This window comes from Sorex fumeus, unplaced genomic scaffold (assembly GCF_029834395.1).
Source record: "Sorex fumeus unplaced genomic scaffold, SorFum_2.1 ptg000041l, whole genome shotgun sequence".
Taxonomy (NCBI): Eukaryota; Metazoa; Chordata; class Mammalia; order Eulipotyphla; family Soricidae; genus Sorex; species Sorex fumeus.
The window spans coordinates 9338537-9366154 of NW_026606098.1; the positions used below are offsets into that span (position 1 = coordinate 9338537).

The 27618-nt window shown below is 53.8% G+C and overlaps 1 protein-coding gene across 1 annotated transcript; it reads right to left on the reverse strand.

The window, feature by feature from the left end:
- Positions 1 to 272: 272 nt before the first annotated feature.
- On the reverse strand, positions 273 to 24566 carry LOC130028852 (zinc finger protein 433-like). The gene is made up of 8 exons (XM_056119696.1): positions 24477 to 24566; positions 22373 to 22499; positions 21905 to 21962; positions 17198 to 19448; positions 10635 to 10700; positions 3231 to 3325; positions 1584 to 1776; positions 273 to 1433 (listed from the first exon to the last, which is right to left on the reverse strand). Exons 1-8 carry the CDS (start codon positions 24507 to 24509, stop codon positions 273 to 275), a joined length of 3984 nt encoding a protein of 1327 aa, XP_055975671.1. The 5' UTR covers positions 24510 to 24566.
- Between the last annotated feature and the right edge of the window lie 3052 nt (positions 24567 to 27618).

The following is a 27618-nucleotide window of genomic DNA, read 5'->3' on the forward strand; positions in this document are numbered from 1 at the left end:
GGCCAGAGAGGAGTATATTCCCAGCCGCTCTTCCTGACTGCCTAGCACAGGGGTCTGGGAACACAGACGTCATTACTATAGGATGAGACAACAACAGAAAAGACGTTAGGAAGTGAGGGAGTGCGGGCTCTGTCTCCATGGAGACAGGCTGCCCCAGTCTGCAAGTTCGAGGTATCTAGGGCACTTGAGGCATCCAGGCCGCCTGCGGGATAAGGAGCCAGCGCTGCTCACCCACTTCTCGGACTTGCAAAAGCCGCCCGGGACCTTGTGCTTCAAGTCGCCACGTAAGGGTCAACGCTGAGTGGAGTGGACCCCTCACTCGCCTCCAATCTCAGGCCTTTGCGTCTGGTCTGGGGGCTGCTGGCGGCCTTCGCGGAGGCGCAGGTACCGCAGCCCATGTGCTGTGCATCCTGACCACACGCTTGTGCAGGGATGTGGGCCAGCTGAAGTTCTTGCCACGGTGCCTGCACACCAGCGGCTTCTGCCCGTGTGGATCCTCCCGTGGCTGCGGTAGGAGCTGGGAGGGCGGAAGGTCTTGCGCACGTATCGCCGCGGTACGGCTGCTCACCTGTGTGCGGGCACAGGTGGCCCCGGAAGGTGGTGCAGGAGACGGAGGCCTGGTCACACCTGGGCCACGCATAGGGCTTCTCGCCCGTGTGTGTGCACATGTGTACTTGCATGTAGCTAGCGCAGCCGCAGGCCTGGCCGCAGATGGGACGGGTGAAGAGCTTCTCGCCCTTGTGCGAGCCCGCGTGCACCTGCACGTAGCTGGCGCAGCTGCAGGCTTGGCCACAGACAGCGCTGGCGAACAGCTTCTCGCCCATGTGCTTGCATGTGTGCACGCGGTAGGAGCTGGCACAGCTGAAGGCCTGGCCACAGTCGAGGCACTTGCATGGCCCGTCACCTGTCGTCTGGCGGTGGAAGCTGGTGAGTGAAGCGAGGATCTCGTCACGCTGCCGGCAGCTCTGGGGCTTTTCGGCCGTGTGCCTACACGCAAGCACCCGGAAGGTGGGGAGCGGGTGGAATGCCTGACTGCCACGGGCGCGGTGGCGGCGCTTCTCAGCCGAGTGCGGGGCCGGAGGAGCTGGCCCAGCTGAAGGCCTCACTGCGGACGGGGCAGGTGATCGGCTTCTCAGCCTGTGCGGGCGTTCGTGGACGCGGTAGGAGCCGGGGCGGTTGCAGGCCTTGCCGCACGCCTGGCACTTATAGGGCCAGTCGCCGGTGTGCGTGATGAGGTGGTGCTGGCAGCTGCCCCGCGACGGGAAGGCCTGGCCGCAGCCCGGGCACTGGTAGGGCCACTCGCCCGTGTGCGTGCATGTGTGGCTGCAGAACGAGCTGGTGCAGCACAGGGCCTTGCCACAGCGTGGGCACGGGTAGGGCCGCTCGCGCGTGTGCGTGCACGCGTGCTTGCACACTGACTGCAGGGAGCAGGCCTGGCCGCAGTGCGGACACGCGTAGGTCTTCGGTCTTCGGCGCAGTGTCTCTGCTTGTGCTTCCGGAAGGGCCGCAGGCAGCTGAAGACTTTGCGGCACGCCTGGCACGTGTAGAGCTTCTGCCGGCAGCCGGGTGGGTCACCGCCCCACCCTCCCGGGCGCGGCCATCGGGGCGCCGCTGCAGGAGCGCAGGTACGGGTTCCGGGACGAATGCGTGGCGAAGGCTTTGGCGCCCAGGCTGCAGCCCCGGGGTTTGGCCTGCGCTGCTGCTTTCTCACCACTGCAGAGGTCTCCGTCAGGACTGCGTTGCTTCCCCGTGTGCCCTGCCGCCACCGTGGGACCCCTGCGGGAAACGATGGGGCACAGGATGGCGCCGGGGCCCTAGGACAGCAGCGAAGCGCTTGCTTTGTCTACACAGGCCACCCAGGTTCGATCCCCAGAAGGAGTGATCCCTGAGCGCAGAACTAGACCGGTATCAGGCATGAGCACTGGCGGTGTGGTGTCAAAACACAATAAAAAGGAGAGGAGGCAGAGACAGGATAGTGGCAAAGGCACGGGCCTTGCATGTGGCCGACCAGGGCTCGGTTCCCCACCCCCACCCCAAAGCTCCTTTAGGAGTGATCTCTGAGCATAGAGACAGGCGTAAGCCCTGAGCACCACTGAGTGTGACACCGCCCTCCACCCCCCCCAAAAAAAAAACACTGTAAGAATAAATTTGGGGCTGGAACAATAGCACAGCGGGTAGGGCGTTCGCCTTACAAGCGGCCAACATGGCCAACCCGAGTTCGATTCCTCCGCCCCTCTCGGAGAGCCCGGCACGCTACCGAGAGTATCTCGCCTGCACGGCAAAGCCTGGCAAGCTACCCGTGACGTATTCGATATGCCAAACACAGTAATAACAAGTCTCAAAATGGAGACGTTACTGGGACCGCTCAAGAATAAATTTAAAAATAAAGTGTTCAGGGGGCTGGAGCTATAGTACAGCGGGTAGGGTGTTTAGGCCGACCCAGGTTCGATTCCCAGCATCCCATATTGTCCCCTGAGCACCACCAGGAGTAATTCCTGAGTGCAGAGCCAGGAGTAACCCCTGTGCATCGCCAGGTGTGACCCAAAAACAAACAAAAAAAAACTGTCCAGGGTTTAGAGTACAGTGGTTAAGGTATTTACCTTACATGCAGCAGACCTGGGTTCAATTCCCGGCACCCCAGAGGATCTCCTGAGCCCCTCCAGGAAATGATCCCTGAGAGCCACCAGATGTGGCCCAAATCAATAAAGTGTTCATTGCAGGGAAGCCTCTGTGGGCCCTGCTGTCCTGCTGAGCTTGACTCATGCTAGATTTCTCCCCCAGGCTCTGGACTCACCACCCCATGTCAGGGTCTTCCTTCTTCCTCTGTAGAATGCAGACCCAGAGAAGAGCAGTCAGTCATACTGGGTTGCCACCTTATGGGACGGTGATGCTTGTTTTACTTATGTGAATATTCCTAGCAGTGGGCTGAAGAGATCATACAATGGGTAGAGCACTTGCCTTGCATATAGCTAACCTGGTTTCAATCCCTGGCATCCCATATGGTCCACCAAGCACCACCAGGAGTAATTCCTGATTGCAGAGCCAAGAATAAGACCTGAGCACTGCCTGGTGTGGTCCACCCTCCCCACCCCCCAAGGTTTTCTGAGTATCTAATCTAAACATGTAATGGGACTATGTTCCTGGGCCAGGGACATGTGTTCTATTGGGACAAGGTGCTGGCAGCAGGGCCATCCTCACCTATTGACGCCAGGTTCCTGTAGGTCTCCTACATCACCTCCTGGTACAGCTGCTTCTCTGCAGGGTCCAGCAGGACGCACTCCTCCAGGCTGAAGTAAACGGCCACGTCCTCACAGGCCACCAAATCCTACAACACGGACCAGCCACACGAACGATCCATGGAGCACAGCCACATGCAGGTTCACTTACAACTGTGACGGCAAAACATCACTTCTCGGACCTCGTTACCCAGATCCCAACCGTGCCATCCTTGTCAGTCCAAGAGCACAGCGGGCACCCGAGTCCACCAAATGGCTCTACAATCAGGAATTACTCCTGGTGGTGCTTGGTGGACCATATGGGATGCCAGGGATTGAAACCAGGTTAGCTATATGCAAGGCAAGTGCTCTACCCATTGTATTATCTCTTCAGACCACTGCTAGGAATATTCACATAAGTAAAACAAGCATCACCGTCCCATAAGGTGGGACAAGTCAAAGATTCTGGAGCTGGAGCGATAGTATAGCGGGGAGGGCATTTGCTTTGCACAGTTGACCCAGGTTCGATCCCCAATATCCCATATGGTACTCTGAGCAATGCCAGTAGTAATTCCTGAGTGAAGAGTCAGGAGTCACCCCTGAGCATTGCCAGGTGTGACCCAAAAGCCAAAAATAAAATAAAATGTAATATAACAAAAGTTACTGTTCTCCAGGATCTGAGTTCAGGAGAACCAGGGAAATGAGTTCATCTCCAGCTTCTTGGCTTTTTGTTTGTCTATTTTTATTCCCCACCCAAAGTGATGCTCAGGGCTTACTCCTGGCTCTGTGCTCAGGGATCACTCCAGGCAATGCTCAGAGGATCCTATGGGGTGCCAGGGATCAAACCCAGGTTGCCACATAAAAGGCACACGCCCTACCCACTATATTATCACTCCAACCCTAGACCAGAAGTTTCTGAGCCATGAGAAGTAGTCAGATGCAGCTGAATTAGTAAAAATGCTCTTTAATGGGACCGTGTTAAGTCCCTCTCTGGGCAGAGAGATAGCACTGCAGCTAGGGAGCTTGCCTTTCACTCGACCAGGGTTCAATCCCCAGCGCCCTTAGGGTACCCTAAGCACTGCTAGGAGTGATTCCTGAGCACCACCAGGTGTGACCAAAAATAAAAAAGTCAGAAGGAGGAGGTCCAGCTTTGTTAATGATTTCCAAGTGCAAAAGTGAGCTTGTAACTCGCTGAGATTCGGTCCTTCCTGCTCTCGTGGGATCTTTAAAGAGGGGGGACAGGGGCTGGAGTGATAGCACAGCGGGTAGGGTGTTTGCCTTGCACGCGGCCGACCCGGGTTCAATTCCCAGCATCCCATAGGGCCCTCTGAGCCACCTCCAGGAGTGATTCCTGAGGGCAGAGACAGGAGCAACCCCTGTGAATCGCCAGGTGTGACCCCAAAAAGCCAAAAAAAAAACATAAAGAGGGGGGACAAGGGATGTTGGGGAGATTGAGAAGGGCGTGATCCCCGGCTCCCTGGGGAAGGTGGGACACAGACAGGAATCCCAGAGCCACCGGCAGAGGGCGCGCCAGGACCAGGCACGCTCACAGTGTCTCCAAGCAACGCGCTGCCGCCCCGCTCCCTGGAACCAGCCTCTGTTTCTAGGCAGATTTTGCTACTCAGGCAATTTAAGCGGCTCCGGTAAGTGGCTGCACCATAGCAAAACCGGGGTGCTGACCCCAAAGCCACGAGGATGAGGGTCTCTGTAGCAGGAGTGGGGTTAGCCTGAGGAGCTCTTGCAGAGGAAAGTGGACGTGGCTGCCCCCGTCTCGCTCTGCTCCTCTTGAGTGACAACTGTTTGTGGGAAGCCCCCAATGCGGGTCCAGCCTCTCTCTCCCCATCCCCCCCCCCCCCGCAACTCGGGACACCCAACCTCTGGCAGAGTCCCCCCTCGAACATACAGGGAAACGCTCGCAAAACGCAATGCTTTGTCCAGAGTCCCATTCATCCTGCCTACACTCCCACCCTGGAGGTGCAAATCCGGGGCTCCCACATGCAAAGCCTGTGCTCAACTGTCTCACCGACTTCTTCATAAGCATCACTGAAAATAATTCAACTAATTCCAAGGCTGTATTTTCTCTTCCATAGTCAGAAAATGTAAATTCCTGTGGCAGTGACGGGATTTAATGGTTACGTTTCTGCAGAAGAAACCATGATTAGAACCAAACCAATTGTTTTCTTGGTTTGTGTTTTTGTTTTTGGGCCAGGCTCGGCTGTGCTCAGGGGACTATGTGGGATTGGACCTGGGTTAGCCTCCGCGTGCAAGCGCCCTACCTGCTGTTCTATTGCTCTGGCCTCTGGGATAATTTTTGAAGACTAATGGCTGCAGGGAAGGATGTGGCTTAATTGTCCAGAGCAAGAGTCTAGCATGTGAGTGGGAGGCTAAAGTTTCAGCCCCAGTACCCCATGGCGCCCACACCCAGACTGTTAAAAAAAAATTCAAAGCACATGGGGCTGGAGTGATAGCACAGCGGGTAGGGTGTTTGCCTTGCACGCGGCCGACCCGGGTTTGATTCCCAGCATCCCATATGGTTCCCTGAGCACCGCCAGGGGTAATTCCTGAGTGCAGAACAGGAGTAACCCCTGAGTGTTGCTGGGTGTGACCCTCAAAAAAATTAAAAAGAAAAAAATTCAAAGCACAAAGGGAAGGAGAGATGATAGAGTTGGGAAGGTGCTGGCTTTTTTACGTGGTCAACCCAGGTTCGATACTCCATAGGGTCCCCCGAGATCTGAGACCTGCCAGGAGTGCTCCCTGAACACAGTAGCACTGTAGCACTGTCCTCCTGTTGTTCGTCAATTTGCTCAAGTGGGCACCAGTAACGCCTCCATTGTGAGACTTGTTGCTACTGTTTTCGGCATACTGAATATGCCACAGGGAGAGCGTAGGCGAGATACTCTCGGTAGCTTGCTGGGCTCTCCAAGAGGGGCGGAGGAATCGAACCCGGGTCGGCCGCGTGCAAGGCAAACGCCCTACCCGCTATGCTTTCGCTCCAAACACAATTTTTTAAAAAATGGTGATGGTGGTGGGTGGGGGTGCGGGTACATGCAGAGCTGCGATGCACCACCAGGGGGTGTAAGTAAGCCTGGAACCCAGTTCAAAGGGGGCCCAACTGCTTGACCATGGGGGTCCCTAGCACAGGCTTGAGTATAGTTAAGAAAAACGCACAAATATTATTCCTTTCCAGAAAATAATAGCAGTTATTGCGCTCTTAGGGCAAACAATTGGCAGACAGTGCTAAGTGAACTCATGTCTCCATGTGGGAAATCCAAGCCCTGTATTCCATCTGAAATCACCAGGGACCAGGGAGAGGTCAAAGGGAGAGGGCAGACGTGGCAGCCCAGGGGTTTAGGCTCATCCCCAATATTGCAAGCCTGAGGTTCCCTGGGAGCAAACCAGGGAAGCCGAGCAGGGAGTACAACACACACCCCATCCGCCCCCGTGATACCATATCCACCTACCAAAATAAATCCTCAGATAGTGCTGGAGAGAGAACGGCAGGCAGGGTGCTGGCCTTGCACACAGCCAACCCGGATCAGTTCCTGGCAATCATAGGACCCCCCCTCTGCCAGGTCCCCAGGAGTGATTCCTGAGTACAGAACCAGAAATAAGATCTGAGCATCACTGGGTGTGACCCAACCCCCTTCCCTCAAAAAAAGATATACTAATTGGTCTGGAGAGATAATATGGTGGTTCAGATGCTGTCTACATAGAGGTGGCTTGGGTTGATCCCAGATCGATCCAAGAAAAGTATAATATATATTTATTTTTTGTTGTTGTTACTCTTTTGTGAGGAAAAACTCAATCCACGGCCTCACAGGCACAACGCGAGTGCTCTCCTACTGAGTTGCCTAACCATTAATTAAAAATTTCTGAAAAAAAAGGGGCCCGACCGATACTACAGCAGGGAGGGTGTTTGCCTTGTACATGATCCACCCAGGTTTGATCCCTGGTGTCCCATAAGGTCCCCCGAGCACCACCTGGAGTAATTCCCGAGTGCAGAGACAGGAGTAACTCCTGAACATCGCCAGGAGTGACCCAAAAGGCCAAAGATAAACCAAAAAAGGTAAAACAAAAAAGTTCTCTGGAAAAAATTGGGGACAAAATTACTAAACCATCAATCCTGAGGAGGTTTGCTGAAGACAAATCACCCAGGAAAGTTTGAAAGAACTACCTCTGCCTGGATCATAGGACATGTATGCCCAGGGGTGGTCTCGGGCTCGGGGCCAGGCCTCCGGAACCTGACTCTGGGGAGGTGCTTATTCGCTTCTTTTTTGCTCTAGTCAAACATCCATACACAGCAATGAACATTAGGGCAAGGGTAGGGTGTGGGGAGCGGAACTTGGGTCACATGCAGGGGTGTTCGTCATACTCCGGGCTTGAAGGTCCCTCCCTGGGCAGTGCGGGGGAACCATCCCAGGCGGGTTCACGTGCACTGCAAGGGCTGCTTCCAGGGCCAGAAAAGAACCCCCGGGAATGTCCCCAGAACTCTGCGGATGCGGCGGCGCCGGCGCCGACGGGAGCCGGGATTGCGATCCCGATCCTGCAGCGGCAATGCACGCGGGGGACAAATGGTTAAGGTCGCTGGGAGGAACTGGCGAGGGCAAGATGGTGCTGGGGAATGCGGGAAAGTTCTGGAGCTTCGGGGAGGTTCTGGAGCTTCGGGCCTGCGTGCCTGGATGTGCAGCAGGGGCGCACGGCCACTCCTGGGGGAAGCATGGTGGAAGAACCTGGGTGTGTGAATCGCAACCCTGCTCCCAAAGATTTCGGAAAACTGCTGAAAATTGGGTTCCTTGAAGAAAGGAGGGACCAGTCATCGTGGTCCGCCCCCCAGCTTGCTCCCCGAAGCCCCCCACACCACCGGGACAGACACAGGATGGAAGACGCACAGTGGACAGAGGACTGGGGCTGGGGTCCCAGTAGCCGTGCAGGAGCGGATAGACCCTGGAGTCGCCCCTGTGGCCCCACTGATGCCCAACGCCCTCGGGAAGCCTGGTACCCTGCTGTGCCTGTCACCCTCCCTTTGCACTCTCACCATCCCGGGAGGCGCGATAGTAGATGCTCCGAGCTCTGCCGCAAGCAGCAGCCTGGTGGTAATCCGGGCGTGGGAATCTTGGGCCTTTGGAAGGCCGCGGGTGCAGGAGTGCAGCGAGGGGCGCGCAGCAAGTGAGGCTGCATGCAGGAAAGCCGGCGTCCTGCCCATGCCACCTTATAGCAACTACAAAGCCACGCCTCCACGCAAGCTTTTGGCCACGCCTCCGATCGGACGGTTCTCCTGGCCACACCCACTGCGGGACTGAGTGACGGGCCAGAGGGTCTCGCCTTTGGGCCGACCTGTGTCCAGGCTGGGCGGCCTTTGCAGGGACAGTGCGCGGCATCGAGGCAGTAGCCCAGGACGCTTCTCCCCAGAGGCTGAAATGCAAAAGTGACCACCATCTGTCATTCTGGGGGTCCGCATGCCCAGCTCTGGTCATTGGGGCATGCGCATCCCTTCCCCACCTCCACCTTTTCTTCCCTTGGGAGAACTAGACCCTGCCCGAACCCGGGTCCACAAGGGTTTCTGCTCCAGACAATCCAACGGACCAAGAACCCTGAGGAGCTTTCCGGTAAATTCCACCAATGCTCCTCAGTGGAGATCCGCCTGGGGACAGGACACGTGGGGAAGGCTAGCGAGGGACCAAGTCAGGAGGTGTCACACGGCGGGACAGGCAAGCCAGGCCCATTCTGAGGCCCTGTCCGTCTGTGGACGCAGCATCCGGGCACCCCAGGACGCTGGAGAATGGATCTTTCTACAAACCAGTTTGCACATTCTTTTCTGCAGAGATTGAGGGGTAAAAATCTCAAGGATGCAGTTTGCAAAGAGGATAACGATATTTAATCTGTCCAGTAAGATGACAATCTGCATTTCCATCAGTGACATTGGCAGCAAAACCTGGTACCCAAGGGGTGTGTCTATTTAAAAAGGATGCCAGGGATTTTTTTTTCTGTTTTTTGTTGTTGTTTTGTTTTCTGGGCCACACCCTACAATGTTCAGGGCTTCCTCCTGGCTCTGCACTCAGGGATCACTCCTGGCAGTGCTCAGGGGACCTTATGAGTTGCAAGGGATTGAACCCGGGTGGGCCACATGCAAAGCATATACGCTCCCCACAACACTATATCTCATTGTGGAGATCTCAGTTCTACCCCAGATCACTAGGGTTCCACGGTTCTCTGCGGTGGGATCCCGGGCAAAAGTGCAAGTCCCCAAGGGGCAGGTCAACCAGTGTCAGCATGAGACCCAACACCCTGTCCTCATTCTTTTTTCCTTTTCTCATTTATTTATTTATTTATTTATTTATTTATTTATTTGCTTTTTGGGTCATACCCAACGATGTACAAAGGGTTACTCCCAGTTCTGCACTCAGGAATTACTCCTGGCGGTGCTCGGGGGACCATATGGGATGCTGGGAATTGAACCCAGGTTGGCCATATGCAAGGCCCTGCCTGCTGTGCTATCGATCCAGTGCCCCCCCCATTTTATTTTCTTTTTGGGCCACACCTAGCGGTGCTCAGGGGTTACTCCTGATTCTGCACTCAGGAATTACTCCTGGCAGTGCTTGGGGGACCATATGGGATGCCAAGGATCAAACCTGGGTTGGCCGTGTGCAAGGCAAACGCCCTCCTCTCTGTACTATCACTCCGGCTCTGCCCATCCTCATTCTTGTGGGGGTACGCAGGCTCTTAGCCTTACTTGGGGTCAGCTGGGGAATCTTACTGGTTTCACTGCCTTGTCCTGGTCCCCTGGGTCCCCTCTGAGCTGCATTTTAGGCCTCTCAAGTACATGGAATTCGGGGAGGGGGTCCCCGCTGGAGGCTTGTAAATCCTGGGATATATCATTTCCTTTCCAGAGCCCTCAAATCAGGGTTAGGAGGCTTACACATGAGGGATGGTGGTTTCACAGGGTGAGGTTGATCCCAGAACTCGAGGGGGTGGGGGACAGTAGAAGTACTGGGGGCCCCCAGGACAGGAGACTATCTCCCCTCTGTTCTTGTTAAGTGGCAGCTGTTTGGGGGAGCCCATCTCCTGCCTGGGGCTTGGTCCTTCTCCCCCAAGCCTATCAGAGACACAGCGCCCTCTGTCTCTGGGGTACCCCAGCAAAACCATTGCCCTTCCCCCATTTCTTTGCCCAGGGTCCCCACCTTCTGCCTTCCCGCCTCATCCTGGCAATTCCACACCAGTCAGTGCTGCGGGGTATACCCTAGCTGAAACAAGTTCTATCCCTGGCACTGCAGAGGGCCCCTGGAGCCCCCCCCAGTAGTGATCCCCAAGAGGAGAGGCCAGGAGTGAGCCCTGAGCAGAGCCAAGAGCAAGCCCTGAGCGCCACCGGATGTGGCCTCAACCCCCTCAAAGAGAAATAAAAGATACGTAGAATGAACAAACCTTCTCACTGTCCCAGACTTTCCTTGTATTCCCAAGAGACTTGTCATCAACTTCCCTTTCCAAGTCCTGGAAAAGACACAGACAGGAAGCGAGCTAAGGGATAACAGAGGGGATTAATCACCAGGGCTCAGCCCAGGAGCCTGCATCCCACATCCTGTCCAACAGAATTCCTGAGGGGGTCAGTGCCTGAAGAAAGGGGGTGGGTCACCTGAGGGGCTAGAGGAATGAACCCAGGGAGCGGGCCCGATGCCTGGACTGAGAGAAATGATGAAAAGCATCACTCCCAGCCCACAGAGCTGGTGCAGTGGGGACGCATTTGCACTGCACATGGCTGACCAGAGTTAGATCCAAGGCATCCCCTGAGTACTGCCAGGGGTGATCCCTGAGCACCTCAACCCCCCAATAAAAGGCTCTGCTCCCCAGGATTCCCACTGGTCAGTGACAGAGCACCCAGCCTCATATCCTTGAAGGTTTTGACCCAAACAAACCTGTGGGTTCCTAGCCCGAGCCCCCATCCAGAACTCCAGGACTGCCCCCACTTTTTCCAAGTGTACTGAATCCTACTTCAAGAGCCAAACCCCCACCCCTGAGCCCCAAACCCATGTGGAAAGGTGGGGGAACCCAGCACCACCTCAAAAAGTGCCCCTTTCTGGGCTCCCACCGCTCTGCTCCCCCACTTGCCAGGGGCTTTACAGAATCTTAGTTCAGAAGCTCCTTCCCTGGGGAGGGCCTCAGTTCAAACACCCACGGGTGGGGGGCACCCCAGGATTCATTCACTCAGCCTCTGGAAACTTCCCTTTGCAGACTGTGTGGGCCCTGAGCCTGGAAACAGTGTTCAGGCCTCTGCTCCCCATGTAAGGGGCTCTGTGCCTTATTTTTTGGTTTTGGGGTGCCACACCTGGCAGTGCTGTTTGGGAGAGCAGGTGGCATTGGGGATCTGTTCTGCTCCCGGCACGCTAAGCCTGTGCTTCCGCCTCTGTGTTCCCTGACGCCCTTACAACCTCCCCAAACCCCCCTTGGATAAAATATATACAACCCCCCAAATCGAATAAAATATACAAACCCCCAAACCGAAATAATAAAAAATAAAATAGGGGCTGGAGAGATAGCACAGCGGGTAGGGCGTTTGCCTTGCACGTGGCCGACCCAGGTTTGATTCCCAGCATCCCATATGGTCCCCTGAGCACCGCCAGGAGTAACACCTGAGTGCAGAGCCAGGAGTAACCCCTGTGTATCGCTGGGTGTGACCCAAAAAAGCAAAAAATAAATAAATAAAAAACAAAAAAAAATACACAAACCCAAGGTCGGATAGTGCTTTCCTTGCGCATGGACAACCCTGGTTCGACCCCCAGTGACACAGGGTCTCCACTAAATACTGCAGGGAATGACTCCCTGAGTACAGAGCCAGGAGTAAGCCACGAGCACTGCTTGGGTGTGGCCCTCAAATCAGAAAAAGAATCAAATGAAAAGCGCCCTGCATTGCCAGTGGCGAACACACGGTGTGGGAGGGCACAGGGACATTTGAACAGGGGCACCCCTTGCACGCGGTCCAACTGGATTGATTGGATACGCAGCGCCACTGGGGTGCAGTCCTGGTGACTTGCGAGTACTGGAGGATCTGATATTACTCAGCCTCATATCCCTGTGGGTGGCCCCGGGACCCTTCCCCACCAAACAACAACAAAGCTATGAGTTGGCAGGAGACTGGATTTGGGGAGATGAAAGGCATAGATCACTTTGGGGGTGCTGTGAATACGGTGTATCTGACGCCCCGCTTCCTAAACATCTCGAAGAATGGTCCCCTGGGAGAATGCAGGGATGGGGACCCCACACATCCATCCCTGGTCCTGGGGACTGACGGCACCTGTTGGCCTCGGGTCCGCAGCTGCCCGTGGCTACATCCGAGGGAGCCGGGAAGCAAGGGCCAGCCCAGGTAGGGCTCCTGGCCTTGTAAACTCACCATTGCATGGCTTTGGGGTCCCCCGTGTCTCCTAGGGTATCCGGGGTAGCATCTCAGAAGCCACGCGGCCCGCCTTATCCAAACTTAGCGCTCAAGGACGCGGCCCGCCCACTCCACCCCTCGGCGGCCCTGATTGGGTGGTTTCTAGCCCCGCCCCCTGAGAGGCAGATCGCGCTGGCCACTGGGGCTCATTCTGATCCGCTGGTTCTGTCTCCATTCTCCACCAGCGTTTGGGCACCACGGGCTACTCCCAGCACTGGCAGTGCTCAGGGGGCCACATAGAGCCATGATCAAGCCAGGGCATCCTGCATACAAAGCTTGCACTCAGTCTGCATTTGCCCTTATGGTTTTCTTTTTGTTTGGTTTCGGTTTTTTTTTTTAACATTCAATTTTTTTAATCGTTTTTTAAAAATTGAATCACCCTGATATACATAGTTGCAAAGTTGTTCGTGATTGAGTTTTGGTCATACAAAGTTCCATCACCCTCATCCTTCACCAGTGTACATTTTCCACCACCAATGTCCCCAGTATCCCCTCCCTCCCACCTCTCCCCTGAAGCCTGCCTCTATGGCAGACACCTCTCTCTCTCTCTCTCTTAAATTTATTTATTTAATTTTTCAAATACCCATCCCTCCACCAGTGCCCATTTCCCACTACCACGGATCCCAGTATCCCTCCCACTCCCCATCCCCCCCATCCCACCCTGCCTCTGTGGCAGGGCATTTCCCTTTGTTCTCTCTCCTTTTGGATGTTGTGGTTTGCAAAAGAGTTAAGCCTGATTTTCAGGGAGAAATATTGGATGATTTACTTTCCATTGATCACTTTGTATATGAGGAGATGTCGCGCGGCTGCATAATGGCCGCGTGGTTTGGAAAAAATGTCCTGGTACCCATTTGCCAGAGCTATGTTTGTAGGAGCTCATGGTCACCGGGGTTCCATCTGGAGAAGGTGGGACGGCAGCACCTACCCCATCTGGGACCTCCTGGTGTTATCGGCTCTGTTTGGGACCTGGAGCATTCTCCGGGAGCTGGGGGCCCTCCAGCCGCTTTTCTTCTTTGTTGCTGTGTACTGTAAGATGGCCTGGTTTGGGTTTTTGATGTCACACTCACTGATGCTCAGGGGTTCCTGTCCCGACCCCGCAGGTGGTGGGGGCAGCTGAAGGCCTGCCCTCACTGCAGGCCTGCGGGGAGAGGGTTTCTCACCTGAGAGGATACAGTTCCTGCGTCTTCAGGTCCCCCGAGTCCACCAGGAGTGATCCTTGAGCACTCGCCGGGTGTGTGGCCCCAACACCCCCCCTCCAATCAATAATAATAGTAAGTATTTACAAATAAACCCACGGAGTGAGACAAAATGAGAGAGACCATGGCGTGGCAGGGCTGGAATAGATCTTATGAGAACTCCGAGAATGCTGGGGGTTCTGAAGAAGGGGGTCTTGGGGGACGCACGCGGGGACGATTCTGGACTTAACAGATGCCCCCAGGGAAACTGGGGGGCGGGGGGACACCGGGGTGGGGATTGCTCCTCTGCCCCCGAAACTTTCAAAAAACAGAAACGGGTCCCCCGGGGGTGACAGTAGGGACTGGGGATCCCTCAGATCACAGCGGCCCCGCGTTTGAACCCGGGAGACGGAGGTGCCCGGGCTCCCCAGTGACCTGGGGTCCGCAGCCTGCGGTAGGGAACAGCGGGGAGATCGGAGTCCCCAAAACACGCCCCCTGCCATGTCGGAGACCTCTGGAGGGATTTTCCCTTCGGCTCCAGGACTCGAGGTGGGTGGGGGGGCGGGGATGCACAGCGCAACTGAGGCTGCAGCCAAGCCCGCAGGGACGGTGCGCGGCCGGCCAGTCGCATACCCACAGCGCGCCGGGCCAGGACTGCTGTTCAGGCCTGGGGTCGGTGGTGACACGCCAACCCGCCCTACGGCGCCACTGATTGGACCGTGCCCAGGGCCACGCCCCTTTCAGCAGGAGCGACAGGTGAAGTGGGCGGGCTCGGGGTAGAGCCTAAACCCCAGTGCCCGCAGGCGTGAGGTTAGTGGAGAAAGTTTCTTTGCGTTTAAACAGAACTTTTCGCTTTTTTCCTTGTCTGGGGTTGTTTTGCACGATTGCCGGTTTGGAGAGATGCGACCCAGGTGAGATCAGCGGATTCCCGATTCTGTTTGCAGAGGTGCAAGCACTAACCTAGGGTAGCAGCTGGGGCCAGGCCTGATTGCGGTCAGGGGATTTAAGTCCTTTTAAACGGCCAGGTTTGGGGGCGGACTGAGTGAATTGTCCTTTCCGTCTGTGTCCTCACCAGTTTACGCACAGTCTGGCTCTTCTATTTTGGTGATAGTGATGGAACCTCAGGGATCATTCTAGGGCAAAGCACCAGATCAATTTAAGTCACTCCCAACACACCCACACAGACAGACAGACATACGCGCGCTCGCGCACACACACACACACACACACCCCTCTGATCCAAGTGCCATCTGCCCAATGCTACTGGTCTAACCTGAGCACGAGACACAAGCTGCATCCTTGCACCATCAGACCCCCCCACCCCAAGGAAATGTACTGAAGATCTGTTATGATGCTGATGATTTTGTTCTGTGTCCTTAGAGATTTGAAGCATAAAGGATTCAAAGGTGTTTAAGCACTGCAGACAACAGATGGAGAGATTTCTCAGGAATACCCTCACCCCAGTAGCACCACTGTGTGAACCTCCCCCAAATACTAACAGCCCTAGGACTGCAGAGATAGTACAGAAGGGAGGGTGCCTGCCTCGTACATGGCCCACGGGTTCCACCCACAGCATCCAGGAGGGATAACGGAGCCCACCAGGGGTGACTCCACAGCACCGCGCCAGGACTAAGCTCTGGGCACTGCTGGGTGTGCCCCCCCCAACAAACAAACAACTATCATTCAGTTGGTAGTTTGGTGATGCTTTTTACTGGAAGAGCAAAGAACCTGGTAAATGTGCTGGAACAGATTCCCTGAAGTGCAGGGAGGGGGTGCTGGCTTCTCCCAGCCTCCACTGTGTGTGAATCTGTCTTCCCTGGGATAGTGGCATCAGAATGAGACTGTCTCCCTTCCAGCGTGCATTTTCTTTCTTTTTCTTTTTTTTTTCTGCTTTTTTGGGGGTCACACCCAGCAATGCTCAGGTGTTACTCCTGGCTCTGCACTCAGAAATTACTCCTGGCGGCACTTGGAGGACTATATGGGAAGCCGAGGTTCAAACCCAGATCGGCTGCATGCAAAGCAAACATCCACCTGCTGGACTATTGCTCGGGTGAACATGCATTTTCTTAATCTATCATAGGATTTCCTTTAAATTCAAAGTCTATTCACTAAATAACCAGTAGAATGACAAGCAAAGGGCCAAACGTGAAAACAGCTTAGGTGAATGTATATGCTTTGTTAAGTGTACTTGGGAGGACTTGAGGAGATAGTACAGCCAACAGGGCACAGATCTGACCCGGGTTTGACCCCTGGTACCCCATATGGTCTGTTCCCTGGAGTCCACCAAGCATGATCCCTTAGTGCAGAGCCAGGAATAAGCCCTGAGCACAGCCCGGTGTAACCCCAAGACAATATGTATGAATACATGAATCCTAATTGCATTTAGGCACACACTTGAATTCAACCATGTCCAACAGGCTTCAGAATGGAAAGGAAATATTGTTCGCTGATGGAAGTCTCTGGCACCTTTCCGGAACATCGCTCAAAGCTGGCCTGCGGAATTTAACACCTCGGTGTTTCTGGAAGAAGTCCACAAGAGTCCAACCATGAAGAAACGCAAGAAGCACTGGGGCAGGAGCGCTAATGCAGCGGGGAGGGCACTTGCCCTGCACGATTCCCAGTGCCCCACGTGGGCTTCTGGGCCCAGCAAGCATCATTCCTGAGCGCAAAGTCAGGACGAAGCTCTGAGCAGCAAAGAAATTAAGATATCCAAGAAGCCTATGAAAGCCAGCCTAGCTGGTTTTCTAACACTTTTTTTTTTTGGCTTTTTTGGGTCACACCTGGCTTTGCACACAGGAATTACTCCTGGTGTTGCTCGAGGGACCATATGGGATGCTGGGGATAGAACCCAGGCTGGCTGCAAGCAAGGCAGCCCTCCCTGCTGTACTATTGCTCCAGCCCACTAACACTTTTTTTTTTTAAAGCTTGGTGGATTTTATTTATTTTTGCTTTTTGGGTCATACCAAGTGATGCTCAGGGGTTACTCCTGGCTCTGCACTCAGGGATCGCTCCTGGCGGTGCTGGGGGACCATATGGAATGCAGGGGGATCGAACCCGGGTCGGCCATGTGCAAGGCAAATGCCCCACCCGCCATACTATCGCTCCAGCCCCCCACTAACACTCTTTCATACTGGAACTTGTCCTTGAATTCAGGTGGGCGAGTCCCCCGAACATCTTCCTGAATCACTGCAGTTCGCAGATGTGAAACAGTAGACCTTTCTCTGCCTTTTCCAGGCTGTTTGCAATCACATCTTTTTTTGTTTTGTTTTTTGTCCTTTCTCTTTTTGTAAGCAAGAGGTCTTATCCAGTGCATCCTTGGTCCCTTCAGAGACAGCAGCGGTGGCAGAAGGCTCCCTGCCTTCCTCAGTGGGTTCTGCGACAGTGACCTGGGCGTCTTTGGAGGCACGGGAAGCAGGTGCTGGCTTCTCCAGGCCCCCACTGTGTGTTCTTTCATGTTTTCTCAGGTACACGGGGCTGGTGAAGGCTTTCGGACACGTCTTGCATGTATATGGCTTCTCTCCCGTGTGATTCCTTTCGTGGACTTCAAAACTTAGGGCCGAGCTGAAGGCTTTCCCACACTGCTGACACTTGTAAGGCTTCTCACCTGTGTGTGTCCGCTGGTGCTTCTGCAGCGAGCTGGGGAAGATGAATGGCTTCCCGCAGACCTTGCACTTGTATGGCCCGTCCCCCGTGTGCGTGACTGTGTGCTTCTGCAGGCTCGAGAAAGAAGTGTAGATTTTCCCGCACGTCTGACACGCGTAGGGCTTCTCGCCTGTGTGTGTCCGTTCGTGGAGCCGAATGTACGTGGAGCTGAAGGCTTTGCCGCAGATCTTGCACTGAAATGGCTTCTCTGCGGAGTGACTCCGCTCGTGCTGCCGCAGGTAACGGGGACAACTGAATGCTTTGCTGCACGTCTGGCATCCGTAGGGCTTCTCCCCGGCGTGGTTCCTCTCATGGGCTTCGAAGCCTCTCCCGGTGCTGAAGCCTTTCCCACACTGCTTGCATGCGTATGGCTTCTCTCCCGTGTGCGTCCTCTCATGGATCCGGAACAAGCTGAGGGAGATGAACGCCTTCCCGCACTCCTTGCATTTGTGCGGGGCATCGCCCGAGTGTGTGATGGCATGTTTCTGGAGGCTGGAAACGGAAGTGTAGGTTTTCCCACACTCCTTGCACCCATAGGGCTTGGCCCCTGTGTGCATCTTTTCGTGGAGCTGGACGTAATTGGAACTGAAGGCTTTCCCACACACTCGGCACTGATAGGGCTTCTCGCCCGTGTGGCTTCGTTCGTGCTGCCGGAGGTAATGGAGGCAACTGAAGGCCTTGGGGCAGGTCTTACAAACGTATGGTTTCTCCCCGGTGTGATTTCTTTCGTGGACTTGGAAACTCGAGTAAGATCGGAAAGCCTTCCCGCACTTACACACGTAAGGTTTCTCCCCCGTGTGCGTTCTCTCGTGGATCTGCAGCGAGCTGGGAGAAATCAGGGCCTTCCCACACTGCTGACACTTGTAAGGCCCCTCGCCCGTGTGCGTGATCATGTGTGTCCGAAGGCTGGAGGAGGTGGTGAAGGTTTTCCCACACTCCTGGCACGCATAGGGCTTTTCCCCGGTGTGAGTTCTCTCGTGCTTCCGGAGGTACTTGAGACAACTGAAGGCTTTGCTGCACTCCCCGCACGAGTAGGGCTTCTCTCCTGTGTGTGTTTTCTGGTGCGTCTGGAAGGTGCTGTAGTAGCGGTAGGCTTTCCCGCACTCCTGGCATGTGTAGGGGGCGTCTGCCATGTGCGTGATTGCGTGCTCGCGCAGGCTCGAGGGGGCCCTGAAAGCTTTCCCGCACTCCTGGCATTTATGCGGTCCTTCACCGGTATGCGTGATCATGTGTGTCCGGAGGCTGGAGGACGAAGTTAAGGCTTTCCCGCACTCCTGGCACTGGTAGGGCCTCTCCCCGGTGTGAGTTCGCGTGTGTTTCCGGAGGTATCTGAGGCAAGTGAATTCTTTGCCACAGTCTTCACACTTGTAGGGCTTCTCTCCTGCGTGGGTCCGCCCGTGCGCTCTTAAGCTTCTGTGGTACCTGTAGGCTTTCCCGCACTCGAGACATTTATAAGCTGCGTCCCCGGTGTGGGTGATCGCATGCTCTCGAAGGCCGGAGGGGGCGCGGAAACCCTTCCCACACTCCCCGCATTCATATGGCTTCGTCACCGGGGAAGTTTGTGCATGGCTCGGGAATGAGGCATGGGGCAGTGTGCGGCGACACATTTTACAAGCACGGGGCTTCTCTCCACGCTGGCTCCTTCCGTGGCCTGCAGATGCTTTCCCGCACTGCTGACACCGGGACCGTTTCTCTGCACTGTGGGTTCTTGCGTGGATTCGGAGAGAAATGGGAAATCTGAAGGTCCTCCCACACCTCTTACAGTGATGTGGCTTCTCTCCAGAGTTCGCCAATGCAGCTGGCTGACCCGCAGCGGGGCACCGGGCATGCTGAGCAAGGGATGCGGGGAGGCTGGAGTCCTCCTCACCCGTGCTGCTTTTGCATGGTTTCAGGGTAGTCATTTTCTTGTTCAGACTGAGACTGGGAAGCTGCCTGAAGTTCTCTCCACTCTGACTAACCTCTTTACCTCCACGGAGTCTCTCGAGCACCTGACATCTGTAAAAATGAGAATCACATGCTTCATTTATGATAATTTTTTTTTTTTGTGATAGCAGGCTCGGGAGACTTAGGTGCTTAGGGACTGCTCCTGGTGACAGTCAGGAGACCAGGAGTGTCGCCAATCCAATGCCAGGCTCCTGGCTACAAAGGACTAGCGCCAGAGAGTTGAGTTACTTCCCTGGCCCCCAGTGAGGACTCTGTACTACTCATCACTTACAGGAAGACTCCCGGCTCCCTTCCCTGATTGATTTTCTGAATTAAAATATACTATCTTGCAAGAAAATGGTGCTCTTGGCTTTACCAAAATAGTGACTTCTAGAACCAGACAAGAGTGGTTTCCTTACTGTAGGGTGACATTGCTTTGTCCTTCCACAAGAAGTTTAGGTTTATATGGTTACACCCATCACAGTGCTCCTGAGGCACTTCCATTCCATTGTGTTTATCTGTAAACAGTCTTCCCTATGCTCTCCTCCCCACCCAGTTAATCAGCTTTCCCCCTAATCAGACTCTGTTAATTTGTAAGGTCAGTTTCCCAGAAATCTATGATTTTATATGTATGAGTGAAATATTGCCTTTCTCCTCTCCTTATGCCTTATGAACAGTTTACCTTAAAGTAATATCCTTTTTGTATAGATACAGGAAGACCGTTAACATTATGCTTTGTAATTTAGGATTTGATTGGCTTTGAATATTATCACTCCCGGGCATCTGCTTTCTCAACTTAAGCCTCAGTTGCCCTTAGTTCCTAACACCCCAAAAGCAGGGTCACGACGAGGGACTGAATGGACCCAGGGCAAGTGGTGAGCTACCCTGGCATCGAAATGGGCCAGGCCAAAGTGCCACGATTCTTAACTATAAGTTAAGAGTTTGATCATAGACAAATTCTGTCATGATCCAAAGGTAACGACGAGACTAGGATCCTGCTAGGGGTGGGAAAGACTATCTGGCCTGAGCACTGTAGTCTGAGATCGAGATGGCCCTAGGAGAGCAATTCTTTAAGTTTAAGGTATTTCTTACTGTATCCATACAAAATGGATATTGCTTTAAATGATTTATATTATATATGCTTATATGTTTGCTAGACAAGGAGAGAAGAAACACACCCAGGAGAACCAGCTCTAGGGTGGGTTGATCTGATAATGAGGATCTGTCCTAGGAGCGGCTTTCCCTGAGGCTAAGATTTCTATTCCTATTGATTGTGACCGCTCCTATGTGTAATGGTTCCCCCAATTCCTCATGGAGAGAGATATAACTAGACTGTGAGAGTGGGCTCGGGGATCAGAAGGAACAGAAGGAGGATGAAGGGGGATGGAGGGGAATGAAGTAGCATGGGGGAGGAAGAAGAGGGGGACAGAGGCAGAGAGGAGAGACTGGTGTAGATGGAGAGAGGATTGGAATAAACTGTGACTAAGACCAACCAGTCTGGCCCTCGTTCCTTCCTTTGCCTGCCCATCACCATCGACCTCCCCGGGGTGGGGAAGAAGGGTGAGACTACCAAACGCGGGCAGCGGGAGAGATAGAGCCACCGCTGTGTGCCGTGCCCCCTTTGTGTGAGCTTACACACCTTACAATTCATAGTCATATGGTTTTTACATACACTGAAGGTTGTATTAGCCCTGCACTGCACAACTTACCAAAAATATTTCTTCAAGAAATGCTTAGCATGTTCTAGCTATTAAAAACTTAAAAAAAAAAAAAACTTTTTAAGGGGCTGGAGTGATAGCAGAGTGGGTAGGGCATTTGCCTTGCATGCAGTCGACCTGGGTTTGATTCCCAGCATCCCATATAGTCCCCTGAGCACCGCCAGGGGTAATTCCTGAGTGCAGAGGAGTAACTCCTGTGCATTGCTGGGTGTGACCCAAAAAGAAAAAAAAAACATTTTTATCGAATCACTGTGAGAAAAAACCCTTACAAAGCTGTTCATGATTAGATTTCAGTCATAAAATATTCCAACACCCATCCCTCCACCAGTGCACATTTCCCAGCACCAGTGTCCCCAGGTTCCCTCTCTTTGGGCATTATGGTTTGCAATATTGATACTGAAAGGTCATATATCCCTTATATACATATAAAGAATATCCCTTACCTACTTTTAACCCTCAGATCTTGTCCAGTGTGATCATTCCCAGCTATTATTGTCCTACCCTCAGCCCCACACACTTGTGGTTAGTTCTAAACACTGATCAGTCTTCTAACCCATTAAAAACTTTTTCTTCCCCTATGGTTTTTGGGCCACTCCCAGTGATGCTCAAGGGTTACTCCTGGCTCTCTGCTCAGGAATTACTCCTGCAGTGCTCAGGAGACCATATGGGATGCTGGGGATTGAACCTGGGTGGGACGCATGCAAAGGGCAAAAGCCCAACCCTCTGTACTATTTATATAAAGGCCTTGTCTTTACATGTACAGCACAAGAGATTCCCGCAGCAGACACTGTTTTCTGCTGTGTGACTCACCTTACTTGACTCCATTCATGGTTCTGATCTTCTTTGCTATGATCTTCCCAAGTTTTTCCTAAAATGAATCCAATGATCAGAAATGACACACAAATCATTAGCTTCTAGGTCCAAATGCTCATTAAGTTACTAGGCCTCTGGGCAGCTCTGACCATGCCCATTTATGAATATTCTTCCTTCCTGAATTCTATTTATTATTATTATTATTATTATTTTGCTTTTTTGGGTCAGACCCAGTGATGCTCAGGGGTTACTCTTGGCTCATGCACTCAGAAATTACCCCTGGCGGTGCTTGGGGGACCATATGGGATGCTGGGAATGGAACCCAGGTCGGCCGCATGCAAGGCAAACTCCCTGCCTGCTGTGTTATTGCTCTAGGCCCAATTCCTGAATTTAATAGGAGGCACATTGCTGAACGAGAAACACTGTCCTTCAGTGCACAAGGAGTTGGGGCAGGGCCATCCTTACCTACGGCGATCAGGTTCCTGTAGGTCTCCCGCATCACCTCCCGGTACAGCTGCTTCTGCGCAGGATCCAACAGGGCCCACTCCTCCAGGCTGAAGTTCACGGCCACATCCTCATAGACCACTGCGCCCTGCAACACCCCCATGCATACACAGAAGGGGAGTGAGTGACAGGACTGGACATTGTTTATCAGTGATACAAAGGTCTTGTATAATGACACGTGAATTTTTCTTTTTTTCTTTTTGGGTCACACCTGGTGATGCATAGAAGTTACTCCTGGCTCTGCACTCAGGAATTACTCCTGGTGATGCTCAGGGGACCATATGAGACGCTGGGAATCAAACACGGGTCGGCCGCATGCAAGGCAAACACCCTTCCCGCTTATGCTATCACTCCAGCCCCTGACACGTGAACTTTATTTTTGTTGTTTGGTTACCAGCAGTGTTCAATGCTTACTCCTGGCTCTGTGCTAGGGATCACACCTGGTAGTGCTTGGGGAGTGCTGGGGATCAATTCTGGATTGTGAAGGCAAGCGCCCTCCCTACTGTTCTATTGCTCCAATCCCTCACGGCACTTTTGATCTCTGCCGTTCATCATACTAATAAATGTAAATTTTGTGCAACAACAGAAAGGTCTGACACATTTTTGTTTTGTGTTTGTTTTTTGGGTCACAGCAATGCTTAGGGGTTACTCCTGGCTCTGCACTCAGGAATTACTCCTGGCAGTACTCAGGAGACCCTGTGGAATGCTGGGGATTGAACCCGGGACAGCCATGTGCAAGGAAAACGCCCTCCCCGCTGTACTATCGTTCCAGCCCCCAGGTCTGACACATTTTCACTCTGATCCCATTGTCTTAGTTCTAGCTGGAAAGCTCAGAGGAGGTTGACAATGACCAAAACATGTCCAAAAGTTACTTTGCCACCATTCATTCCTGGTAAATCAGTTCCACCATCTTCCTAGCACTGATACCATCGGCATCCCTCCATGAGGCTCAGGTTTTTAAACTCCACATAAAGTTGAAAACGTAAAAATACACTTACAGTGGGTAGGGCACTTGCCTTCCATGCGGCCGAACAGGGTTCAGTCCCTGCCACCACATATCTGATCCCCAAGTGCCCCTGCCAGGAGGATCCCAGAGCACGGCCAGGAATCAGCCCTGAGCACCGCTGGGTGCGGCCCCCAAACAAGAAGAATTGGACTAAATGAATGGAGGAGAGTGAATTTGGATCACACCCAGCGGTGCTCAGTCAGGGAGGGATCCCCCATCCCACGATCTGATTCTGCTTCCTGCTTAATCATAGAACCAAGACAAATCTTGTTGGCACGAAATGAAATGCACCAGTGACGAACTGCTGACAACAATATGGTGACCCTGAGAAGGAGTGGAGGTGGCTTTGGAACCGCAGGAGCACTGCAGCACTGTCCTCCCATTGTTCATCCATTTGCTGGGGCGGGCACCAGGAACGTCTCCATTGTGAGACTTGTTACTGTTTTTGGCCTATCGAATAGGCCACAGGAAGCTTGCCAGGCTCTCTCGGTAGCTTGCCATCTCTCAGACAGGGATGAAGGAATTGAACCCGGGTCGACCGCTCGCAAGGCAAACACGCCCTACCCGCTGTGCTATCGCTCCAGCCAGGAAACATCAGGGAAATCTGGACACTCGTTGTCGGTCTAGACACTGGTCGGTGCAGGGACCTCGGTCTAAGCGGCTCATCCCCGGCTGGTGCCGCTGGGACAGAGGAGGGAGAGAGGCTGGGGACCCCCGAAGCCAGGCATCTTCCCACTAGAACCCCTGCGGCTGAAGTTCGGGAACTAAAGCAACCTCAAAATCTGACTCAGGACGCCCCCCACCAGCCCCTTCCCCGGGGTCCCCGCCCCGCAGACTTGGGGGGAGATGGGGCGGCGGGGGCTTGGCGGAGAGGCTCCGGACCCGAGCCCCAGTGGCCGCGCAGAGACACGCGGGATCCCCGGGGACAGGCAGGACCCACGCTGTGGCCCGGGGCCTGAGTTCGAGCCGCGCCCCATCGCGGAGAAAAGAGGGGAGTCCCGGGTTTCACGGCCAGTGCGCAGCTGCCAGCGCGTCTGCATCTCAACCCCACGCCCTCACCGTGTCTGGGGGTCCCGGGGGTCTCGGCGCCATAGCTACGACCCTCTGTGCGGGCGGCGCAGGCCACGGGGCACCGAAACAGACTGTGAAGCCCCCACGGTGCCTTTAAGTGAAGGAGGCGCGAGGTCCCGCGAGGTTCTGACAATTGCCCCGCCCACCCATCTCGGCGTCCCTCCTGATTGGGCCGCCTGGAAGACCCCCCCCCCCCCCGTGATGGAGTGACAGCCCCCTGGTTAGGTGTCTAAGCCGATTGCCAGACGGCGTTCTGCACGCAGCCCGGGAGCCCAGCTGCAGCCCTGGAACCCGGGTCTGTCTTTGCAATCGCAGTTGGTTGACTCGCCGCACTATTACAGTAAGTAAGTCTCCTGGCTTGGGCCTTTGCTCATAACCGGAGTTGTATTTGGTGGTTCCCGCTCCGGGACACAGATGACCGGGAAGCAGGAGTTAGGCATCCTGCCAGACCTGAAGTCAGAATCAGAAAAAGCAGCGGTAGAAGCGAAACCCGCTAGCAGGGAAAAAATTCCTAAACTAAGTTTATTAACTACTCAGACATAGTATTGAGGAGCCCAGTTCGTCCAGGGTCCCTGGGAGGCGCCGCTAGATTTATGCCCAAGGTGACTCCTGGTTTTGAACTCAGGGGTCACTCCTGGGGGTCTCGGGGAATAATAGGGAATACTGGGGATCGATATGCCAGACACAGTAACAACAAAGTCTCCAATAGAGACGTTACTGGGCCCGCTCGAGCAAATCGACGATCAACGGGAGGGCCTTTACCTTTTACCTTTACTGGGGATCGAACCACGGCGTGCAAGCCAAGCGCTCTATCTGCTGCACTATCTCTCCAGCCCCTCCAGATATGTTTTTATTTTACTTCATTTTATTTTTGGTAAATGATGGTAGATAGAGTTATTAAAGTAATGTACAAATCTGAACTGTGGCTGCAAGCACTCGCAGGGGAGAAAAAACTCACCTGTTTTTAATTTTTACTGAAAAAAAATTTACGTTTTTAGGCTATACCCAGCAGTTTTCAGGGCTTATTTCTGGCTCTGCGTGCAGGGGGTGACTCCTGGCAGAGCCTGGGGGACCACATGAAGTGCTGGAGATCCAGCCACTGCGTGCAAGGCAAACGTCCTGTCCTCTTATTTTTGACACCAGGTTTCATGTCTGCAGCGTTGAAGTTTTCGGGCTTTCATTTATTTATTTTTTGGTGTGGGAACCATACCCAGTGATGCTTAGGGGTCACTCCCGACAGCCCTGGGGGAATCATTATGGTGCCAGTAAATGCAAAGCAAGCACAGTATCTGCTGTGCTGTCTCTCTGGCCTAGTGTTGAAACTTTTTTTTTTTTTTTGCTTTTTGGGTCACACCCGGAAACGCACAGGGGTTACTCCTGGTTCATGCACTCAGAAATTACTCCTGGCGGTGCTTGGGGGACCATATGGGATGCTGCGAATCGAACTTGGGTTCGACATGCAGGGCTAATGCCATACCGGCTGTGCTATCACTCCAGCCCCTGCTGTTGAAACGTTAAAGGTGGAACCCATCAAGTTCCTATTTAGGTTGTAGAGGACAGCTTCTCAAAGCATGCTTGAATCTGAAACTCCTGCAGCATTTGAGGTAGTAAACTCAACCCTCCTCTGGCAACTTAGTAACCTGCTGCACTGTAGCGCTGTCCTCCCATTCTTCATTGATTTGCTCCATAGGACACCAGTAATGTCTCCATTGTGAGACTTGTTGTTACTGTTTTGGGCATATGACTAGGCCACAGGGAGCTTGCCAGGCTCTGCCTTGAGGGTGGGATACTCTTGGTAGCTCGCTGGGCTCTCCAAGAGGGGCGGAGAAATCGAACCCGGGTCAGCCGCGTGCAAGGCAAACGCCCTGCCCGCTGTGCTATGGCTCCAGCCCTACTAAATCCTGAAAATAAGTGCCACAGAGGAAGATAAGCTCTCTAAAAGTCTCAGTGGCTTGCAGTATTGATCTGGTCCGGAACGCAGTCACTAGGCGTCCAAGGATTGAAAGACATTATACACTGCCTTCTGGTGAGGGAATGATTATGCTAACAGCCTTAATTAGTCTGTTCTTGAACCCCAACAGTACGAATGACACTGCGGATGGCCACTACCAGAAGACTGGTCACATCTTCTACAGCCCTGGCCTCCATGCACATGAAAGTGCTTCATCCAGTCAGCAGCTGAGCAACACTCTACCGCATCCGATCACAGCTGGGCAACCCAGCTTCATCCGATCAGCATCTGGTCAACCGTACTTCATCCAATCAGCAGCTAGCAACACAGCTTCTTCCAGTCAGCAGCTGGGCAAAACTCTGCTTCGTCCAGTCAGCAGCAGGGTAGCACTCTGCTTGGTCCAACTAGCAGCTAAGCCACGTTCTGCAGTTTCGTCTCCGCGGCGTTTGCGTTCTCTCTACCAGGCCTGAGTCACCTTTATCTGGACTCCCTCAGGGACCTCAGCACAGTTGCCAACATGCCATCTCTGCAGCTATCTTGCTCTGAGGTCCAGATAGGATGTTACCATGGTGGCATCTCAGTGGACAGTCATGTGGCAGTCCAGACACACAGTTCTGAACAGAAGGTGCTTCCTGACAGCAGACGGCCCTGAGCGAGCAAGCACGCACATAAACATGCACACACACACATGCACACATCCACGTTCTTAAAGCCCTGAGCCCTTGGTTAAGCTCCTGACAATCATTCGTTACCACAGCGCCCACTCTGTTCCTGGCCCTGGCAGGGCTGGCTGGCTGCTCATCATGGCCTATTCTTGATTCTTCTTCTTCTTCTTTTTATTTATTTATTTATTTTTGCTTGTTGGGTCACACCCGGGACTGCACAGGGCTTACTCCTGGCTCTGCGCTCAGGAATCACCCCTCGCGGTGCTCAGGGGACCATATGGGATGCTGGGAATCGAACCCGAGTCACCGCATGCAAGGCAAACTCCCTACCCGCTCTGCTGTTGCTCTAGCCCCTTCTTGATTCTTCTGAGCAGCACGATGCTGTCCTTGGTTTACAGGTTTTCCTGGAGCGGCTAGAGTGATAGTATAGCCGCTAGGGTGCTTGCCTTCCTTGCCGCTGACCAGGCTCCATCACCAGCATGCCGTAGGGTTCCCCTGAATCTGCCAGGAGTAA